This window comes from Mirounga leonina, unplaced genomic scaffold, assembly GCF_011800145.1.
Source record: "Mirounga leonina isolate KUSES-001 unplaced genomic scaffold, KU_Mleo_1.0 Mir_507, whole genome shotgun sequence".
In the NCBI taxonomy this organism is placed as follows: Eukaryota; Metazoa; Chordata; class Mammalia; order Carnivora; family Phocidae; genus Mirounga; species Mirounga leonina.
Genome location: NW_023270789.1, coordinates 5,007,975 through 5,031,048, shown reverse-complemented (window position 1 = coordinate 5,031,048; position 23,074 = coordinate 5,007,975). Strand labels below are relative to the sequence as shown.

Genomic DNA, 23,074 nt, shown 5'->3' with positions numbered 1-23,074 from the left:
GCAGAAGTAGTGGTGGGAGTAGTAATAGGTCAGACATCATTAAACACTTACACAGGTCCTTGGGCAATTAAAGCAAGTAAAAAATTCATATCATCTAAGAAGGTGTCCATATTTAGATAAGGGAGTGGCTTGGGCTCATCTTTACCGGCTGCTGCCTCATCAGGATAGACGTAAACTATACCATCCTTCATTTTGAGATGATAACCGAGGTTTTCTGGGAGGTCATCAGTTCGGAAGGGGTCTTCTTTCTTCATAGGAGGGGTAAAGACTTTTTCAATAAAACACAGAGTAATAGATCAAGAAATAAGATAAATGGCCGCATAAAAATAACCAAAATATGAAATGCTGTAAGATCTCATTCGTCTGGAATCCTGTACGTCATAGGTTATAATTATCCAGGGCTAAGCTAAAGTTTATTTTTATATTATTTTCCAAAGGGACTAAATTAGTAGTGTAAAATAACTGTAAGATCATTTCTAGCGTAAGAATGATTTTCAAGCTCTTTAGAAGTATTGTTCACGTAATTGATGTAGTACTCACAAATAATTTTATCTACTACAGTAGGTTATCAAAGGCTTTCTGTTTAGAACATTTTATTAGCTTATGAGATAATTGCATAGAAATAAAAGTCAAACTACAGTCAAAAAGTAGAATTTGGATCTTTTCCTTAACAAAACCAACCTTCTCTGTAAGTCTTAATTTAGAGCAGTTATTTTTTTTTAAAGATTTTATGTATTTATTTGAGAGAGAGAATGAGAGAGAGCACATGAGAGAGGGGAGGGTCAGAGGGAGAAGCAGACTCCCCGCCAAGCAGGGAGCCCGACGCGGGACCCGATCCAGGGACTCCAGGATCATGACCCGAGCCGAAGGCAGTCGCCCAACCAACTGAGCCACCCAGGTGCCCCTAGAGCAGTTATTTTTTAATAGACTTTATATTTTAGAGCAGTTTTAGGTTCATAGCAAAATTGAGCACCAAGTCCACAGGTCCCATATACTCCTACCCCCACACAGGCACTGCCTTATTCACTATCCACACCCTCCACCAGAGTGGTACGTTTGTTACAATGGATGAACATACACTGGCAGGTCATAACCACCCAAAGTCCATAGTTTACCTTAGAGTTCATTCTCAGGGTTGTACATTTTATGGGTTTTGACAAATGTATAATGACACGTACCCACCATTATAGTATCATGCAGAATAGTCTCACTGCCCTAAAGAGCCTTTGTGCTCCACCTAGAGTGGATTTAATATAAATGGAAATATAAAATAAATTCTTACTATAAGAATTACAGTTCTTGTTATAATATATGACCCACCTTTTAAAGCACCTCCCATTTTACAATGTCTGCCGAAGGAATTGAGAAGGGATTTTGTGGGTAAATGTCCCTTTCTTTCCAGTGCTAACAATTGCAACCTAAGAAAGCGAAGAACAAATTCCGTGCTGTCACGGCCTGTAACGCGCTTAGCCTTTTACTTTCAACAAGTATGTGCCCAAGGCAGCAGGAAGTCTTCAGTTTGTAAGTGATGACTCATGGCCAGAGTAGGGAAAATAATATAGAAAGAAAAACTCACGCATTTTCTATTCAAAACTGGGAGCTAAGGTACATGAGAGATGTGAAACAGTATGTTGCTATGTCAAATCTTAATTTTCGAATCTTTATACTTAAACATCCTAGAGAGGCAAAGCATAATTTAGAAGAAACAAAGGCAAAACAGATATCCTAAATGTCGCTATTGTAGAAAATAGGTAAACTGATTTGATGCATTACCAAACTGGATACATGTTTAGTATGATTTTAATATTAAAAGGAATTATAGAGGGGGCGCCTGGGTGGCTCAGTCGGTTAAGCGACGGCCTTCGGCTCAGGTCATGATCCTGGAGTCCTGGGATCGAGTCCTGCATCGGGCTCCCTGCTCGGCAGGGAGCCTGCTTCTCCCTCTGACCCTCCCCCCTCTCATGAGCCCTCTCTCTCTCTCATTCTGTCTCAAATAAATAAATAAAATCTTTAAAAAAAAAAAAAGGAATTATAGAGAAGAAGTGGCAGAACTGGAAATCTTTAATGATATCACAATCTGAAGTTCAGAAACACTTTAATATTTGCCTCCTTTGAATTTCAATCCTAGAAGTATATTCTGAAAGATGTAAAGCAACTACACAAAGATTTTTATATAAAGCCATTTATTGTAGCCTTATTGGAAATAAATTTTTAAAAGTCAGAAATCTAAATGCCTAAAAGTAAGAATTGGTTAAATAAATTATGATAAAGTTATACAATAGAAATCTGTGAAATTATTAAAATCTGATTATTGAAAAATAGGTACTTAACTTCATATAAGGCAGAAAGTAAAAAAGTGAGATACGTAAATAAAGTACTATGGTAAGTCAAAACATATAGCTTAGATTTATCCAGAGGTTAGAGGAAGACAGGAATTGATAGTATCTGGGCTGCACATTGAAGGATGAGGTTGGATCTGGACATTTGGACATACAGAGAAAAAGTGAACTGTTCCCCTGTTCAGGCACAGGGCACAGAATGACAACAGTACAGGACAGGAAAGGGCTGAACCAAATGGAGGACAGGAAATACTTCCCACCAGAACAGAGGTGGAGTAGATAAATAGGATGAGGGTGCAAGACCAAAAATCAATAAATAAAATGCAGTTAGGAGGCCAGCTGATGGCAGGCCTTGAATTCCAGGCTAAAGACTGGACTTAACTTTGTAGGTAATGAGCAGCAGTGAAAGGTTTTGTTAGGAGAAGGACATGCTCAGATCTGTTTTAATAATTGACACTGAAGTGAATATGAACCGAAAGGGAGTGAGATTAGAATTTAACAGAGTAGGTCAGAAACTATGGCAGTAATCTGGCCAAGGAGAAATATAGGCCTAAATTAGGGTTTGGGGAATGGCAAAGAGGGGAGATTTTGAGAGATATTGTACAGAATTAATCATATGATTAGGCTTGACACATATCCACCATTATAGTATCATGCAGAATAGTCTCACTGCCCTAAGGGCAAGTGAGACAATGGAGTCAAAGATGAGTATGATATTTTTAGACTGGGTTACTTCTACAGTAGTCCCTCCTTATCCATAGGGGATATGTTCCCAGACGCCCAGTGGAAGCCTGAGACTGTGGATGGTACTGAACCCTGTATATACTATGTCTTTTCCTACATACCTATTAATGGGCTACTGCTCTATCAACTTACTTGTTTTTGTATAAATTAGGCACAGTAAGAGATTAACAACAACAACTAATAATAAAATAGAACTTTTATAACAACTTACTGTAATAAAAGTTAGGTGAATGTGGTCTCTTTTTTTTAAGATTTTATTTGTTTATTTTGAGAGAGAGAGAGAGAATGAGCATGAACGGGGTGAGGGGCAGAGGGAGAAGGAGAGAGAGAATCTCAAGCAGACTCCCCGCTGAGCACAAAGCCTAACACGCGGCTCAATCTCATGACCCTGAGATCATGACCTGAGCTGAAATCAAGAGTTGGATGCTTAACCACCTGAGCCCTCAGGTGCCCCTCTCAAAATATCTTATTGCCCTATACTCACTCTTCTTGGGATAATCATGCGAGATGATAAAATGCCTACGTGAGATGAGGTGAGGTGCTTGATGTAGACATTGTGATGTAGCATAAGGCCACTACAGACGTGACAATAAATCAGGAGGATCATCTGCTTATGGACCTCAGCTGGCCTCGGGTAACTGAAACCGCAGAAAGCCAAACCATGGAAACCATGGATTGGGTCGGGGGGGACTACTGTAATCTAGGGGCATATTTGATATTTAGTAGTTAAACCTAAAGATCTATTTCATACACTGCATAAGATAATTACTTACCTGGGTAGAAGCTCTCATTTGCTACCCAAGCCTCACCCTCCATGTGCCGCAAGTACTTGGAAGGGGTTTTAGGGAACCTCTGAAATGACTTCTGCATATACCTCTCCCGTATACACAATGCCCTGTATAGACCTTTGCAAACCATTTCGAAATCTTCAACTGTAACCTGCCAAGAAAATGTCAGAGTATCAGGAGTCGCTCCTGTGAAAATCCAAGAAGCGGGTTAAGTTTGTTTTTGGTACGAGCTCACTCTCCTGGTTGTTGCTGCCCATGCTGAACCTTGCCTGCCCACATGGCTGCTTCCTACTTGACTTGGGCCCTGGGTCTTCCTCCAGGAGCAGGTCCTGAAGTTTTTCCAACTCTTCTGTTTCTACTAAAACTCACCTGCTCTGCAAGACTTTGCTTATATAGTCTGGTGCTTGTTTGGGGGTTTTGCCAGAAAGCAGTGATTATCTAGCAAATGTGATTAAAAGATCCCATTCTAACATGGAGAATACTTTCTTCCTTCCAGGTAACATACGGAGTTTTTATGTATGGGCTTCTAAAGACAGTATCTCAACTGAAAGATGACATCACTCTAATTTGAGAATGCACACTACTTTTTGGTCAGTGAAGGAAATATTTGGGGATGAATAAAGTGTCACACGTCCTTCCAACCCTGTCATGCACGCACTGCCTTCTATAGCTATAGATGCATCAGGACATCACCCATTCTTTTGGATGGTTTTAAACTTTTTTTGAAGATTTATCTGAATGCTTAACCAACTTCAACACCCAGGCACTCCACTCTTTTGGATGGTTTTATTTTATTTTATTTTATTTTATTTTTTTAAAGATTTTATTTATTTGAGAGAGAGAGAATGAGAGGCAGAGAGCATGAGAGGGAGGAGGGTCAGAGGGAGAAGCAGACTCCCTGCCGAGCAGGGAGCCCGATGTGGGACTCGATCCCGGGACTCCAGGATCATGACCTGAGCCGAAGGCAGTCACTTAACCAACTGAGCCACCCAGGCGCCCCATCTTTTGGATGGTTTTAAAGAGAATTTTACCCATGGCTAAAAATAGCAAGATTCTAGAGTAACATTTTCTTAAAACTGCCGGAAATTTCCTAAACTGGCCTCTCCCATGTGCCATCCCCGACTCCTGGCTGAGCCTGGCACGCCCAAGGAGTCATAACTTGAAATCATTGAATGCTCATCATCAGAGCCCACAGACTTTCTGGGACCAATATAAGTGTTCCCAGTGTTTGAGGTCCAGATATTGATCCCAATCAGTTGAACTCTTTTTAAAGGCTTGCTGACCTTAGCTAAGAAAGTCTGGCTCAGGTGCTAGAGCTAGGGGTCTGCTTCTAATGTGGTATGCTTGTTCCTTTGCCACATAATGGGCCACCAGTCTATCTTCGCTACGATAAGAGCTGGAGAAGATATTCACCTTGGCGTCTTCAGCACTTAGCACACAATGCCTCACACAGAGTAGGTGCTCAGTAAGACCTGATTAAATGAAATCATTTGATTATCAGGGATTAATGGCCTTGGAAACTTAGTCCTGATCTCCCTACCTCTCTGTTCAATTACAAGGGTGAAGACCGATGGGGCATAGACTACAACCTGGTAGGGTGTTGCTCATCAGCTCAGCCACATCCAGCCAACAGGTACTGCAACACACTGGTTCTTCAAAGACTCCAGGCCATGGTTTCAGGTGCCCTCCAGCCTTCAGAGGAGAAGCAGCTACTCCCTGACTTCTGTGAACCTTGTCCTCCCTCCCATCTTCCTTCTTTTTATTTTTATTCCTACCAAGTACAGAGGTATCAAGTTTGTCTCCTAATTTTTATGGCTTTTTTTTTTTTTTAACTCCAGAGGTCTCCAATCTTTGTTTTCCCTCTCTCTATTAAACATCTCCTTTCAGTTATTTACTATCTAAAACGCCTGCCATTTGCAGAGGACCCATGTTATCGTACAGAAAGTGAACAAACCAGAATCGTGTTTGTTTCCTTGCTCTGTCACTTTTAAGTATCTTGGAACTGACCCTAAGGGGGTCAGTTACATGAGAAGGGGGCTTAGGATGGGTCATTAAAACTATATTTGGAGCATAGACTGATAGCTAACCATCAGTTTCACCAATTTGATGCTGATTCTGCAAGTCCACGTGGCAGAGATTTATTAGTTGCCCAACTGTTTTGGATAGGACAGGCAGGTCAAGTTGTTTGTGACATGAGTTTACTATCCCTGTGGCATAACTAGAGTCTATTCCAGGCAATAACCTACTGTGTAAGCATCTGTAATGAAATCGGAGATGACCGTTGGTCAAACAAAAACAATAGCCCCATTAGAATTTTCTAGCCTCTCATCTTCCTTCTTTTCTCTGGGCTCTCCACTCTTCTCATCTCTCTCTCTTTCTTATTTATTTATTTATTTATTTATTTATTTATTTATTTATTTATTTTTAAAGATTTTATTTATTTATTTGAGAGAGAGAATGAGAGAGAGAAAGAGAGAGAGCATGAGAAGGGGGAGGGTCGGAGGGAGAAGCAGACTCCCTGCCGAGCAGGGAGCCCGATGTGGGACTCGATCCCGGGACTCCAGGATCATGACCTGAGCTGAAGGCAGTCGCTTAACCGACTGAGCCACCCAGGCGCCCTCTCTCTCTCTTTCTTCCCATCTGTTTTCTTTGATTCGTTTATGCTACCCGCAGCCCTTCTCTCTAGTCTAGGGCTGCCCTGGACCCATCTTTTCCCAAGAGCCCCCCGTGTCTCCCGAGGCTCCCTGTCCGACTTTGTGATAGCCTCAGTGAGACTAGCCCACCAGCTGTTCTCATTGTCTCCTGTGCCCAAATTTGTCTAGTGTATTCTGTAACACACACCGCATTCTACCACATATTCTCCATGTGCAAGCAAATGAGATACAAGGAGGATAAATTATGTGGGATGATAGAGCAAAACAGAAATAGAAGGTCTAGCATATTGGTATTGAGAGGCAATAAGGAAGTATAACAAAGGATGGCTTAGCTAACACCTTCCTCAGTAGGAAGGGGACGAAGCAAGGAAGCTGAAACAATCAAGCTGTGTCTTCCCAGCAGCTGCATCTGAGGGGCAAGGAGCGACTCACCCCCGAGGCATAATCTCCAGTGATCTGCACTCTTTGGAAGTCAGGCACGGTCTGGTAGGTTGGAGATGAAATGTATTCGTTGATGTGGGACAGTTTGGTGGAAGATGTTTCACTTTGGGGAATGGACAAGTTAATGGTCTTCTGTCCATGGGAACGTTTTTTTCTGGGTTTGAAATGCAAAAATAAAAGGATTTAACTTTGGCTTCATTGGGAGTCTCATTGTGATAGATTGAGATTTCACTGTCCAATTTCATTTTGAGGACAAAAGGTGAACATTAAAATGACAGCGGGTGTCAGAAACAGGATCCAACCATATGGGAAGAGGTATCACATGACTGTATTCCCTTCTTCCTGGTAGCCCTTGGAACAGTGGGCCTTCGGGAATATGCTAGAAGGCTTTCAGCATGACCTTGTTCTTCACAGGCAGATGGGCAGTCTGGGTACCACAGTAAGCACAGGCTATGTCAGTTACTACCTGCGTCTTTTTGTGCTTGTTCTTAAACTCTTGAGCTTGTGTTGCCCCATATGAAAAAGTAGTATAATAATGCCCACCTTATAAGAATTCGGTGAGATTTAGTGTATGGAACTTATAAGTTGCTTAATCAATATTACTTCCTCAAATCAAGGAGTATTTATTGAGTTTCTACTTTGACGCAAGACTTACGTTAGGTCCTACGGGGCATGCCCAAGAAGGTGGATTGTTGTTCTTTCCTTAAAGACATAAAATGAAAAGGAGGACCAGGGCGGAAAGGCAGAAATGGAGGGTTGTATCCCTGAGGCCCGGAAGAGGTCAGATTGACCAGAGGGCAATATTCGTATCAGATAGCACAGTGCTAAAGTTGGCTAGAACCAAACTCTGAAGATGAGGCTCTCGTGTTCTGGTTTCTATACCCATGGTGTGTAAGCTGAGTATGTACCCAGCAGCCATCAGCCCACAGTGGTTTGGAACAATTTGCATAGAGCTCTCATCCTCTTGCTTGGGTAGATAGGGAGGTTTCAACTGAAGGAAGATGCGATGAGCACAGGAGGTCTACTGTTCTCTTCTTTTGAGTCATTGGTAATCTTGTCCTAGCTTATACAGTGCTGGGGTGGGGGATCTTGGGGAGAGGGAAGAATTTTAGCTCTGGCACAGTGAACTATCTGCCCTGACATTTCCCCTTCCCGTGTCCCCGTGTCCCAACATTCCCCTTACACCACTTACCTCCTGTCTTTTCTAGAGGTGGACGTGGCCTCCAGGCGGAATATATGTGCTTGCATCTCATGATGAGAAATTGGGCAGATTTCATCCACATCAAAGGGGGAAATCTCATGACGGCCTCCCTCATGTTTGACATCAGAGGCAAACACTTTTTCAGCAAAGCTACGTAATGCATCATCAATTTCTAAAAGAGGTTTTCATGGGTTAGTATTTAAGCCCTTTGTCAGAGGTCATCAGAGAGTTCCTGCTATGTGTAAGGCACAGTGCTAAGGACTGCCCTGGGGGCATGGCTCCCCTATACTCTAACCAGCGTCCCATAAACATGTCAGAGCTCAATGCCTGCTCTCTCTTTAGAGGTTTCTGGGTGGGTAGCTTGGAAATCCATTCTCAGAGACACAGGTCAAATTCTCACAGCACATCTCAGGAGGTCCTAAAGATGGGATTGGCTTCTTGCAGGACTAGCACTTAATCTAAGATCACCTGTTTCTGGCAGGGCTAAATCTGACTTCATAGTAACCATGCAACATAGTCCTTCTCATTAGATTGGTGAAGTTTTTCTGATGCTTGTGAAGATGTGAGTAGGATTGTCAGTCCTTGGAGTTTTTCTTCCTAAAGAGAACCAGGGATCTAGGTAGTTCTGAGAAATAAATGTGTCCTTTGGGTCTTTCTTCCTCACAGAGCAGATACTGTGTCTCTCTCACACATTATTTCAAATCCTGAAAACTTGAGGATATGCTGGTATGTGGGGGAAGGGAGCCACTGAAATTTACTACCCAGTGTTGGGAGTCCCAATTCTTGTGGACACGTGGTCCTCCATAATGAATGACCCTTAGAAAGCCAATTTTACTCTTACATGCTTTAATATGCCCATCCTCTTTTTTTTTTTTTTTTGAGTTTATTTATTTTAAGTGATCACTACACTCGATGTGGGGCTCAAACTCAAAACCCTGAGATCGAGTTGCATGCTCTTCCAACTGAGGCACCCCTTAATATTCCCATTCTTAGAATGGTTGGAGGGGTGAGTTTTTGCTTGGCAATGACTAACCCCAAGACTCTCTGGATGTAAGAGACCTAATTTCATCATAGAGGGTGGTGATGACCATTAAGTATCTGTTCTTCTGTTAAGTTCCATTGCATTTTCCACATACCCAGTTGTTTCATCATTACCTCTTATACTTCTAAAATCTCTTGGTATTTCCAGAAAAGAGCAGGTAGCAAATAATGAGACTGGCAAACAGCTAGCTCTTTGAAGCAACAGGAGAAGATGGAACATTCTTCATATGATGACAAAGCAAACTGCTTGCATACTGCCCCATCAGTATCTATACAGGTCTCCAAAATGCCACATTTTCAGATTTAACCTAAGGAAGTGTAATGTGCTCAAGTCCCTGTTCTGCACTTACCGACACCTTCACCTTCCTCTGTCTTAGTTTCCTTATCTGTAAAGTGGTAAGACTAATACCTACAAAACCTCACTCATAGGCTGTCATGGTAATGTATGTGGAAATGCTTTACAGAGTATAAAGCACCAGCTCAGACTGAATGATGTAACTTGGCAGCATTGGTCAGACAGCTATGTGGTATTTGGGGTTAATTCTGGGCTATTAAGGAAATGATAAATGATATGACTTAGTTTAGGCTGAAGCATACATTGGAAATGATAGCAATTGATTCATAACTTTGCCAACACTGTCAGGTCATCCTGCTTTCAACATCTGGCTTATCACAGGAGAACAACAGAAATCTACTCTACTGGCCAAACTTCATGCGTCTATTTGCTTCGTTAAACTCAAGCACTGCCTGAAACTGAAAACCGTCTTTGGATGCTCTGGAGTAGTTCTTTGAGAAGTACCACAATCCACAAAGGACCAAATGGAACTCGAAGTAGATACATTTGATAGTCTGAGAATACCTCCCCACCCCACTACCAACTGATCCCCAGAAATTAGTATCATTCCTCCATGAGAATCACAAGCAAGCACATGCGCCTCAAGGATGAATGGCAAGTAGAAGTTAGAAGAGGCTTCATGCACCATGAAAGGCAAATAAAAATAGGCTAGCTGGTTATGATGATGAGGAGGAGGATGAGGATGAGGATGGGGATGAGGATGAGGATGTAACTGGCTTGTCATGGTGGGTCTGTGGCAATGCTGCTGGAGGCTTCAGGAAGGACAGCAGGGAAATGGATGCCCAGAAACCAAATCCTACTTGCTCAAGATCCGGCTCTTCCGGAATAAGCAGTCATTATCTAGGACCGCACATATCCATTTGTTTCATATTTTTAAACGTTATTGTTTTTACTAAGGTTGCATCTCCGTAAGCCACTATAGACAGTTGAAAAGTAGAAACTCTACTGTCAAGAAGTGGTTTACATGATGCCCCCAAATTATATGGTTGATGTTTCCTTCCACTGAATCAACAAGTTGTTTTGACTTCATGCAACCACAGCTGAAACTTGACTCCTAATTCAAGAACTCTGCCTTTCAAAAATATTTCAGGGAGTGGTGATGATTGTGGGAAGGGAAGAGTGAAACTGGTATTTCAAAAGATGATGAGATAAGATATGGTGACAGTCTGAATTTATGGAATAAAGGACAGATGACTCCCTTGGATCTGTATAGATAATTGTTGAGTTCTTTTTTGAGCATATTACATTTGCAATAATGGAGCATCTGAGTGGAAATATCTTGAGGATAGGACATCTGCATTTACATATAGAATCAACAAGAGAATAGAAACAAGTAGTAGAATGATGAAGCCAGAACACTGAACTAGGAGTGGAGTGAGAAAAAGTATCTGTGGAAGCTGGATGGCCTTGGGCAAACCACATAATCACAGGGAGTCTCAGTGTTCATCATCATAACAGGGGAGTGCTAATAATAATGTCAACTTCAGAGAACTGTTATAAAGATTAAACAAGAAATACTTTAAAAACTACACAGTACTATAAAGAAGTTGGGAATTATTATTATTAACATGGGAAGTGCAAGATTCTTGAGAAAAGGAATATCATGCTTGCCTCTTCACTCAACAGATCCAGAAAAGCATGCTTATTTCTCAGCAGTGCTTTCGGGGTGTGTAAGAAAGACAGGTCGTAGGTGTTTCGTCCGCCGTATCTCATCTCATAGAGGAACTCCAAGGCAGACCTACTATCCGTCAACTAAAGGACAAGTCTCATTTGAGATGGAGGGGAACATAGAGTTACAGTTTTATCTAAAGTGAGATTTTTATTTTATCTGGTCACAAAAATATACCATGAAATGTTTCGTTTTGGAGCTGAGGATTTCCTAAGGCAAGACTCAATAGACCTCCTTGGCTAATCTATATCTAAAGAAGAACATCAGTTTATTTTAAAACATCAAATGAACGCCCCATGAAATTCTCTTTAAAAAATGGGGGTTTTTTGGAGTCCAGAAAAATCCATGAGTTCATTTGCAATGCTATGGAATATCTATGGTCATTATTAATCTTTTTAAAAAATATTTTATTTATTTATTTGACAGAGAGAGAGCACAAGCAGGGGGAGGGGCAGAGGGAGAAGCCGACTGCCCACTGAGGAGGGAGCTCTACACGGGGCACGATCCCAGGGTCCCCGGATCATGACCTGAGCTGAATGAAGGCAGACGCTTAACCAACTGAGCCACCCAGGCACCCCTGGTCATTATTAATCTCTGTTGACTTTCAATGGTATCATTTAATAAACACTGCTGAAAAATACTCTTGTTTCTGAATTAATGAATAGTATAATTTTTTAATTGACCATTTGGCAAATAGCAGGAAAAATAGTCCAAAATACTCACGTTTTTCTTTAGCTGTATGAAGTAAAAAAACCAAGATAAAATATATAAACAACTTTCAGAAATCATAGGGGCTGTTAATCGGTGCTTTGGAATAGAAAGGTGTAGACTGTACAAGAAAGGGGTGTGGTGGAATGTGATATTATAGTTATTCTTCCATTTACCTACAATTTGCTGCCATCAGAAACCCCTAGGAATATGGCCAGTACACATCCCTTTCTTTTCTTTTCCTTTCTAATATGGCTCTTTAAATTTATGTTTATAATTTTAAAGAGGTACACTTTATAAAATATAATTTTAAAGAAATCTGATCTGGAGAAATGGAAACTCTCTTACAATGCTTACAAAAAAAGCACATCTGGTAAACAATTTAGAAACATCTACCAAACAGCCATGACTGATTTTCATCCTTAAAAATGGAAAAAGCTTTAGGGGCAAATATTGTTCTCAGAGTATAATTATACTTACCCAAATTGTAAAGAACCTAAGGGATTAGTTAAGAAAATTAAAATATTACACAGTCATTCAAAATGATGTTTAGGGAGAGTTTAAAAAACTATGGTAAATGATTAAGTCACAGTGTTAAGCCAAAAAAGGGCAGGGTATAAAGTGACATGTATGAAATAATCATAACAATGCTTTTAAAAATTCTTTAAATTTGCATAGAAAATAAATTGACATGTGAAAAGTGGTATCTTTGGATGATGGGATGGTGATTGCTTTTTTCTTACTACTACTTTCCTAAATGTTCTGCCTTCTCTACATGAGTGTTATTACTTTTATTTTCAGTGTAATTTCTTTCTTTTTTTTTTTTTAAAGATTTTATTTATTTATTTGACAGAGAGAGACACAGCGAGAGAGGGAACACAAGCAGGGGGAGTGGGAGAGAGAGAAGCAGGCTTCCCGCCGAGCAGGGAGCCCGATGCGGGGCTCGATCCCAGGACCCTGGGATCATGACCTGAGCCGAAGGCAGACGCTTAACGACTGAGCCACCCAGGCGCCCCTGTAATTTCTCTTTCTTATTTCATAGGAGACATGTGTTTCTTTTGTAATGAAAAAGACATTATTATTCTAAAAATTACTATGTGTACAAACCCGGATTTTGATTGGGTTAATATTTCCACTATGCTCATGGTTGTCAACTAATCCTCTAGCTAGAGACATTATAGGGGACCCCTCTCAGAAAGGTGACGGCACCAGCTTTGTTTAACTGAGCAGAGTAGATTTTAAATATCTTCTACAGTTTTCAAACTGGGATCATCCAAGATGCTACCACATAATACAGTTTTAGGAAATTACCTCCCTTCCAAAGCTAAAAAGAAAAAAATCCTTGAAAATCATGCCTTGCTTCTTCCTAAAAAGTATTATCAAAGCTACTCTGACCCTACAGAAAGGATCATCAAAGCTGACAAGATACTTAAAGGAATGGTTGCATTTAAAAGAATCGAGCTCTCCAAACACTTTTGCACACCTACCTGCAAGTTTCAACAGAGGCATTGTTGCCGGGGTCCTGGATTCTAGGATAGCACAGTAGAAAGGAGGAGAGAGGAGGCTGTGGGGATGACTGCCTGACAGTATAAAATACCCTGACACTCATTTTATGATTTTGCTTTGCACCAGTAATCCGACCCTTCTCTGCTAAAAAGAGAGAGATGAGGTTTAGACCTATTTATAGCTTGAGGCAATTGACAGTGAAAAACAGGTGAAGCCTCTGGTCTTTACTCAGGGATTTCAGAGACCATATGTGCTAGTTCAGGAACTGCACTTCATTACCTTCTAAATCTTCCTACGGATTGGATTCTCCTCAAGTGTAGCTTTCTTGCATGACCTGACCACTGGTGATTATTTTTCACCCCGATGAAATACAGGGGACTCTTCCAGGCTATGGATGCCCACATTCTCAGGATTTCAGTCATGAGAAAAGCTTTCTGAAGTTAATGAATAGGCTGGTGTATTCGTCGAGTTCTTAACACACACACACACACACACACACACACACGTGTATGCATGCACACACTTTCATTAGAAATACCCTTGATTTAACAGAAATTCACCCGACAGAATTTATTTAATCAGTTCGGTACTGAACTTACTTCAAATCTTAGAAAAAAGTCAACTGCCATCTGGAGTGCTCAGTTACCTTACTCTGCAAATTGTTACAAAAGGAATAATATCTTTCTTTTACATAACATTTTATAGTACATAGAGCATTTTCCAGACGTTATCTATTTGATCCTAATTACAATCTTAGAAGTACTTTATCCCTGCTTCCCAAATGAGAAAACCATTCTGCTGAGCCATTCTGCTCACAAATGGCAAACCTGTGGCTCTCTGGACCAAAATATCATGATCTTTCCATAATAACATAGAGTCTTTGCTATGGCTAATTATGTGCTAATCACTTCTAGGCAAAGAAACATTTTCCTGGATTCAGCAGAATGTATCGATTGTAACAGTTTTTATCTTCTAATTTAAAAAAAAAAAGATTTATTTATTTATTTGAGGGGGGGAGAGGAGCAGAGGGAGAGAGAAACCCAAGCCGACTTCCCGCTGAGCGTGGAGATGAGGGGCTCCATCTCACAACCCAAGCCGAAACCAAGAGTTCGATCCTCAACCGACTGCACCACCTAGGCGCCCCTGTAACAGTTTTTATTAAAGACAGTAGCAGAGGGATGTTTGGATGGCTCAGTTGTTAAGCATCTGCCTTCGGCTCAGGTCATGATCCCAGGGTCCTGGGATCGAGTCCCGCATCGGGCTCCCTACTCAGCGGGGAGCCTGCTTCTCCCTCTCCCACTCCCCCTGTTTGTGCTGCCTCTCTCTCTCTCTCCGACAAATAAATCAATAAAATCTTTAAAAAAAGAAAAAAGACAGTAGCAGAGGTTGGAACTTCAGATTTGGAATAGACTGAATGGATGAAGACTGAATGATCTTTTGACTACTATTTCCAAAGTGGACAAGCCCCTTTGTTGGCAAAACTGAATATTTTCCTGCTCAGCCTATGGTCATCACCTCCTTTTAACCAATGACATCAGAACACATTACAACGCTGTTACTGAACCAAAACATTTTTTCATTCTTTTCCAATTTTTTTGGTGACATTTCCACCTGGATTTCCCAGTGGTATCTACAAATTGATATATCCAAACCAAACATTTCCTTCCCCAATCCTGCTTCTCCTTCAGTGATTCTTACCTTTATATGCTTCCCTCCAATTTTCCTATTCCCTTTGTGGTAGTCTACTCAAAAACCATTTCCCCTTTTTTTCTTATTAATAAAGCCCCTTTTTTGGTTTGGGCACTAGTGAACTCAGCCAGAAAACTGTATTTGCTAAACTTCCATGCAGCACAGTCTGGCCAATGGGATATAAATAAGATTGCTGGGTGGCATGTCTATAAAATCTCTTTTAAAAGAGGTCAACTTAGCTGGCATATGTTCTGCCTTTTGCCCATTTTCTTCCTGTCTGGAATAAAAAAAAGCTGGTGGGTGCAAGTCCATCATTGCTGTAACACTAGGGACAAGCAGGACAAAAGCCCATGTGAAGAATGCCCGAGCAGAAAGAAAGAGCCGGAGCCCAGTCCGTTTCAGGGCCCAAGCCCTTTTTCATAAATGCACGATTTTCAAGAATTCATGACCCACTTGTGGAATTGCAATTACTTCAGTATGGTTGGGACTGAAGGATAGAGTTTGAAAAGGTGCCTGCCAGGTGACAGGGAGGAAACTGAGGCAAAATCATACCATGCTAAGGGTTTTGAATGTCATCATTATAGCACTGGGGAACCACTGAAGAGTGTTCAGGAACAATGTGAAATAATAAAAGGGGCAGCTGAGTGGCTCAGTCAGTTAAGTGTCTGACTCTTGATCTCAGCTTGGGTCTTGATCTCAGGGTTGTGAGTTCAAGCACCGCATTGGGCTCTATGCTGGGTGTGAGCCTACTTAAAAAATAACAACAATTAATAAAAAAATGAGTTAAACAACATATTTTGACCATATATCTTCCACCAATTAACTTATGTTTATTATCTCATTTAATCTTCACAATGTTTCTTTGTGGTAGATACTATTACTAATCTTCATTTTTCAAATGAAGTAACTGAGGCTTAGAACTGTTAAGTGATTGTCTGTAGTTATGCAATCAATAAGAGGCAGAGTCAGGATTTGAACTTAGATTCATCCTAAGCTGAAGCCTTTATGCTTTACTTCTGCATCGTACTGTTTCTTATATGATCCATTTGCATTTCAGGAAATCCCTTTGGCCACAGTGTGGTTAGGAAGGGAGAAAGGCTGGCGGAAGGAAAACCATTAAAAGGTTGTTTTTCAAAATCTTGGTTAAAGATGACGAAGTCTTAAACCAAGACAATCACTGCAGAACTGCAGTGGGCAGTGACAGATGTGACCTATTTCAAGGACAAGACCATCAAACCAAATTGGATATGGGGGGTGATGGAAGAGGAGTTGTTGAGAATAAGTCTCAAGTTTCCTTGTGAGTGATTGGTATGAAGTTAATACAAGGGGATAGATAGGATTAAGGTCAAAATCAATGTATCTGGCTTAACTCATCAGAGTGGACATGTCCAGTCAGCAGTTGGATATCTGGCTTTGGAGCTCAGGAGAGAATCCTGAATGGGAGATAGATTGTGAGTCATCGGCAATGATAATTAGTTTCATCACTGAGACAGAACCTGTGCAGAGAAAGAGTGGAGGGCCCCAGTAGATTCTTAAGGAAAACCAGTATTTAAGGATTGGTTGTAGAAAGAAAAGACCACAGAAAGAGTTAAAATGATGGCGGGAGGAAGGAGAAGTAGAAAATACTGTATCGTGGAAGCTATGGGAGGAAAGCAACCTGAAACTGAGTCACAGGGTTTAATGCAGCGAGACTTCACGAGAGGACAGAAAATAGCTCATGGGCAATTAGGAAAGTTGGTGATCACCGCGCGTCAGTTCAGGTCCTTCAAGAAGATGCCCAGACAGAATGGGACATACAAGAGGAGTAATGCCTGTGAAGGATAAAAGAGGAGGGAGCCGTAGTCTAGCAGGGAAAGTCTTCGGACCATGGTGCAATGCAGATATGACAGGTGTAAGAGGAGAGAGGGAAGGAAGGAGGATGAGTAGAAAGCGACTCAGACCGTAGTCTGGGAAAGTCTTGGCCTGGCCAATGGGGAGTTTCCCACAAGGATTGCCCATTCGAGGAGTCCTATAGGGAGCAGAATTGGTCCAACTCTAGTACCCCCACCACGTTCAGTCACTGACTGTGAGATAGGGAGGGTGGCTACTGAGCATGGCTTTAGGATTGCAGACGAAAAGGTGTGGCAGCTAGAAGCTGTCAGCGGGCTCCTCAAAGCAAGTTCAGAGCTTCTTGTCCCAGCTCTGTAGTCATCACACTGTTCGGGAGGTTTTTAGAGGAGGCTTGATGGTTGTGAACTGAAGAGTGGTTGGGAGGTAAAGAGGTGGAGACCTTTCTTTCCTAATGATGTCAGAGAGTAGAAGGAGAAAACACAGAATGATAGGGAGAGGGAACTAGGGTCAAGGGTCAATATTTCTAGATGGAGGAATAGAACCATAAATAGAGAGTGGACACCAAAGGACAGAACAAGTTTCCAGTCTCGAAGGACATGGGGAGAGGTGAGAGCAAGACCCAGGTGGAGGAAAAACCTCGAAAGAGGAGAGGACTTTTTCTTCTGAGTCTGGAGTAGAGGAAAGGAGAAGAATGCAGAGAGAGACATTTTGAGATGTGTGGCTTGCTTTTCTTCAAGCATCAGTATATAAGATAAACTAGTCTTGTTCAACTCTTATTTTTCTCGCTTTAGTTTTTAGCAAAAAAAGAAGAAGGTATTATTGTGTTTTCTTTTAAAAACTGTTAACATGTATATTTCAGCTATACTATGGACTACATTGGTTGGAGCTAACCTGGAAACTAACCATCATTTAGAACATTATTCCAATGAAAAACGCCCAGAGTTCCAAATAACAAATTTATAAGTATTTTTTTTTAGATTTTAAAAAATTTTTATTTATTTGAGAGAGAGGGAATGAGAGCGAGCATGAGTAGGGGCAGAGGGAGAGGGAGAAGCAGACTCCCCGCTGAGCTGGGAGCCCGATGTGGGACTCGATCCCAGGACCCTGGGATCATGACCTGAGCCGAAGGCAGACGCTTAACCGACTGAGCCACCCAGGTGCCCCTACAAGTATTTTTTAAAGGGCAAGACCTCTTGTATTTCATTGAGTTAGAGAGGTCTGTAACCTGAGGTTGTACAGGAAGGAGATGACAGGTACTTAAGGTGAATCAGCTATATACGGATCACTGCTGCTTGCCTTTTTTTTTTGTCTACAAAGCCCTTCTGTTCTGCTATAGCAGGTCTCCCTCCCTGCTGTGAAACCTGCTGGGAGCTCCCACCCCTTTCCAAGCTGCCTTTCATCCCACCCCCTCGATGCGCTCCATCCCTCTTGGTTCAGAGATACCAAAGCCGCCTATGGGGCTCAGGGTGGCCCTAAGTACACTTTCAGGATCAGTTTCATCTTCTGTTAGGTTGCCTCAGTGGGAGCCGACTGGGTTCATTACAACTTTTGGTTTGGGAATACAACCCTTTTGCTAGCAGCATCTATGTCCTGTTTTTGTCACCCTGTTAGAGGTATGCAAAAGTTACTTTATACCTAAGTCATCAGTTTTTGTTTGGAGTATAAGGAAACCTGTGGAATTTTACTGGATTCAGCCTCATTTTCCTGTCGGTAATAATTTCCCATACATGCCTAAAAATAAAGAAGTCAGATTTATAAGACTCATCCTTTTCCATGAGACAAACTGACTTTATTTCCTGTCTATTGAATGGAACTGAAATTCAGCAATTTGCTTTTAACAAAACAATCTAAACTTAACAGTGTACTGCTTTCTGTTGGAAGTGAGAAGGAGGGATGCTATGGGGTCCGTGCACTGGTAATTGTGCTGAGGACTGTTCCAAGCTTTGGGTTTTTTTTTCTGAAACATATGTTAATTCATTTAATTTTCACAATAGTCTTTTTTTTTTTTTTTTTTTTTTTTTTTGAGAAAGAGAGAGAGGGGGTGTTCATGTGCAGGAGAAGGAGGAGTGAGAGAATCTTAAGCAGGCTCCACGCCCAGTAGGGGGCCCACTGTGGGGCTTGATCTCACAACCCTGAGACCATGACCTGAGTCGAAAGAGTCCGGCATTCAACTGACTGAGCCACCCAGGCGCCCATTCACAATAGTCTTTTGAAGACCTATTATTACCTCCGTTGAAGAAATTCAGATACAGAGAGGTTGACTTGCCCAAAGGCTCATAGTTCGTGGTGAGTAGTAGCCCAGGTATTCTGGCTCCAGAGTGGAGATTCGGAACCACTGTGTTATATCCTGCCTCACTATTGCTTAGTTGTGCAATGACCATGACTATGCCTAAGAGGTCCTGGGTTCTGGCTAGACTCAAGGATGTGACCTAGTGATCCCCCACTGATAGATGGTTGTAGCAGTGGATTGGTGAAGTCGAGTGCTGTTTGAACTTTTTCTTAAGGAATCTTCAGACTAAATATTGAAGGAAAGCCTAAAATGAAAAACGGATGAAAGTGGACTGCTTCGGCTGAAGTAGGGGGACAAGGAAGGGCTCCATCCACTCAGGCTTTCTCAGAAGACTTCTTCAGAAGACTCGAAGGGCTTTGAGAAGCAGGGTTTCAAAACTACTAAGTGAGCCAAAAAGAGCACAGGATCTGAATTCAGGAGACCTGGGCTCAAATCTAAATAAATCCATCCATTTCTAGGAGATTCAGTAGTTTTTCTCACCAGTAAAATGGAGGCCATTCTGTATTTTGTTGTTGAGGATTACATGAGATGGGGTTGGTAAGAGCACTTTGAACTTGAGAAGCAATATAAAGTTTCCGTTCCTGTGGAGCCCTGACTTGAAAAGGAGAGACCCAAGTGGCAATGAGGCACGAGACAGTTTCTGGTGCATCTTGGGTAGCCTTGAGCATTCTCAGAAAGACAGAGAGGGAGTCAGAAGGGTCAGAAAAACTGGGTAGAGGCTTTGAGACAATCACCAAACTCCAACTAAGAAATTTTGTTTTAGTGATCTCTCCTCAATAGAATATAAAAGATGAATAAGGGACCAATGTCTATCTGGTTCACTACTCAATGTCCAGAGCAGCACGGCACCCCAGCACATAGTAGGTATTCAATAAAAATTTGCTAAATGAATTAGGAAGGAAAGTCATAAGGAAAATTTGGTGAGCCAGTGAACCAAATGTATTTTGTTAGGGCATGCGGCTCTGCGTCACAGTGGGATCCAAATGCGGTTCTCTACGAGGAAATGTCAACACCACACACAGAATGATGGGGGGACACAGGCAACAGGCCTTGGTAATTTGAGTTCATATGCTATTCTAGAGTTTCGTTTTGGACTTTAATTATTAAATGTCGAACTCCTCGGGACGCCTGGGTGGCTCAGTCGCTTAAGCGTCTGCCTTCGGCTCAGGTCATGATCCCGGGGTCCTGGGGTCGAGTCCCGTATCGGGCTCCCTGCTTCGCGGGGGGGGCGCGGCTGGCCTGCTTCTCCCTCTGCCTTTGTCTCTCTCTGTCTCTCATGAATAAATAAATAAAATCTTTTAAAAAAAAATGTCAAACTCCTCAAATTCACAGGCAAAACAAGCATACATCTATGAGAGGCCTTGATCTAACTGTGAAGAGGTCTTTAAACTTCCTTCCATTGATTTAAAAAAAAAATCAGGGATGTTGGGTCTCAGTTGCAAAATGTGGGGAATCAATTTGTACTAAGATGTTTTAAAATAACGTGCACGTAGGGCGCCTGGGTGGCTCAGTCGTTAAGTGTCTGCCTTCGGCTCAGGTCATGATCTCGGGGTCCTGGGATCGAGCCCCACGTCGGGTTCCCGGCTCGGCGGGAAGCCTGCTCCTCCCTCTCCCACTCCCCCTGCTTGTGTTCCCTCTCTCACTGTGTCTCTGTCAAATAAATAAAATCTTTAAAAAAAAAAAATAAAAGGGCGCCTGGGTGGCTCAGTTGGTTAAGCGACTGCCTTCAGCTCAGGTCATGATCCTGGAGTCCCGGGATCGAGTCCCGCATCGGGCTCCCTGCTCGGCAGGGAGTCTGCTTCTCCCTCTGACCCTCTTCCCTCTCATGCTCTCTGTCTCTCATTCTTTCTCTCGCAAATAAATAAAATCTTTAAAAAAAAAAAAATAAATAAATAAATAAAATAAAATAACATGCACGTTTTCTTTCAGACTTAAATCTTACACGTACCACACACATCTGTAGCTCCTACAGAAAGGGTCAACATTGCCAACTGTATCATTTCACAGCACCCATTCCAGACTTCTTGTCCTGAGCTGGGTATTTCAGGCTCCTGCGCTTAAAGGCTCTAGGAGGCAACGGCTCCCTTCCAACCACATCCTTCCCCGTCCTCCCCCAGTAGCAGCTTGGCTGAAAGTTGCCTCTATCTTTAGAAACATTTCCCATCACTTTAACTCCCAACACTGGGTGAGTACTACCTCTTTATACACTCCCACAAATCGGCTGTACGCTATATTTATATTGGAGTTGTAATTTATACTATTTTAAGAAGAGACTAAGTTCATTCTTTTAAGTTGAAAAATAACATGCAGTAGGTTAATAAAACTATTTTGGTGCAAGTGTGAAGTAAATCATGAATACAAAAAATCTCCGGATAAGAATGATCAATTCATGAAGTTTACTTCCAGTTCATGAATCTGACCTTTTATTGCCCCTCTTGGCACTGCAAAGACATTTGTTTCCTGTATTTCGTATGTTCCTAGAGTTCCGGTTTGCTTTTATTGACCACATTTCATTGCCAAGAGTTATTTTTAAAGCAATACAAAGCGTATTTTCCCACTTGGATACTGGACATTGATCCTGTGCTCTCAAGTCATGGAGTTGGACACTCTCTGAAATGTCTCTTTAGCAGTTTTGCAAAATGATCACTAGCATGGCCTCTTGGCCCCTTTACCCGTATTTATGGATATCAAATAACTCGTCTAACTATGTTGGCCTTTTAATGACCTTGAGTATTGCTTGTTCTAAGAACAGAAATCTTAACAGCACAGAGATGCATGGGAGGGCTCCACATATTCCAAATAAACAAGCTTCCTAGGCTACTTTTTCATCATTTGTCTCTTCGTAGCTTCACTTTGCCAAACAGAATAGCAGCCATCAGCAGAAGCCAGAAAACATCCTTTCCTCCCTTCCTTTTTCTGTTATGAGGGGATCAAATATTAGCAGGAAATAAATGACAGTAGGCACAGGTGATTGACTTAAGGGGGAAATGTTTTATTTTTTTTTTATTTTTTTATTTTTATTTTTATTTTTATTTTTAAAGATTTATTTATTTATTTGAGAGAGAGAGAGTACATGAGACGGGGGAAGGTTAGAGGGAGAAGCAGGCTCCCCGCCGAGCAGGGAGCCCGATGCGGGACTCGATCCAGGGACTCCAGGATCATGACCTGAGCCGAAGGCAGTCGCTCAACCAACTGAGCCACCCAGGCGCCCCAAGGGGGGAAATGTTTTAGATATACAAAGCCCATAATTCTGTTTTTCATTTACATTTTATTATCTAAAATGTTTGTATTTCCTAATAGTCCTATCTAGAAACAGTAATTTGCCATTTACATTGGTTTTCCTCAAGCTTAATTCAGCCAAATACTAATGATATCTCTCCTTGTCCTCTTTGGAAGGAAAAATCAAAGTAAAAATGATGTGGTGGTGGGTATTGAGGAGGGCACATTCTGCATGGAGCACTGGGTGTTGTGCACAAACAATGAATCATGGAACACTTCATCTAAAACTAATGATGTAATGTATGGGGATTAACATAAGAATAAAAAAAAAAAGTAAAAATGATGTCTGGTAAAATAAACCAAGGTCCGTGTAATCACAGTATGCTAGTGTTAGGTGGAAAATCCCAGGTGTAAAGTTTGTTTTGTTTTGTGTTCTTTTGTTTTGAATAACTACATCTCCTTAATTAGGGTTGGGAATTTGAGATACACCAATACACCCTAAAATTATAGTTGGAACCCGTGTTCTTTGGCTCCTACACTGATGTTCTTCTAATGATACCGATATTGGTAGACCGTGCAGTAATGCAAAAATAGGACAAA

General features: G+C 41.6%; 1 protein-coding gene across 1 annotated transcript in view; it reads right to left on the bottom strand.

Moving 5' to 3' along the window:
• AMPD1 (adenosine monophosphate deaminase 1) overlaps positions 1-13,549 on the bottom strand; it is a 24,178-nt gene extending 10,629 nt beyond the window's left edge. The window contains 7 exon segments of the mRNA XM_034990236.1: positions 52-268; positions 3,857-4,022; positions 6,958-7,120; positions 8,159-8,339; positions 11,956-11,967; positions 13,428-13,512; positions 13,514-13,549. Of these exon segments, the coding sequence (XP_034846127.1) occupies positions 52-268; positions 3,857-4,022; positions 6,958-7,120; positions 8,159-8,339; positions 11,956-11,967; positions 13,428-13,512; positions 13,514-13,549 (860 nt within the window).
• Positions 13,550-23,074: the final 9,525 nt, after the last annotated feature.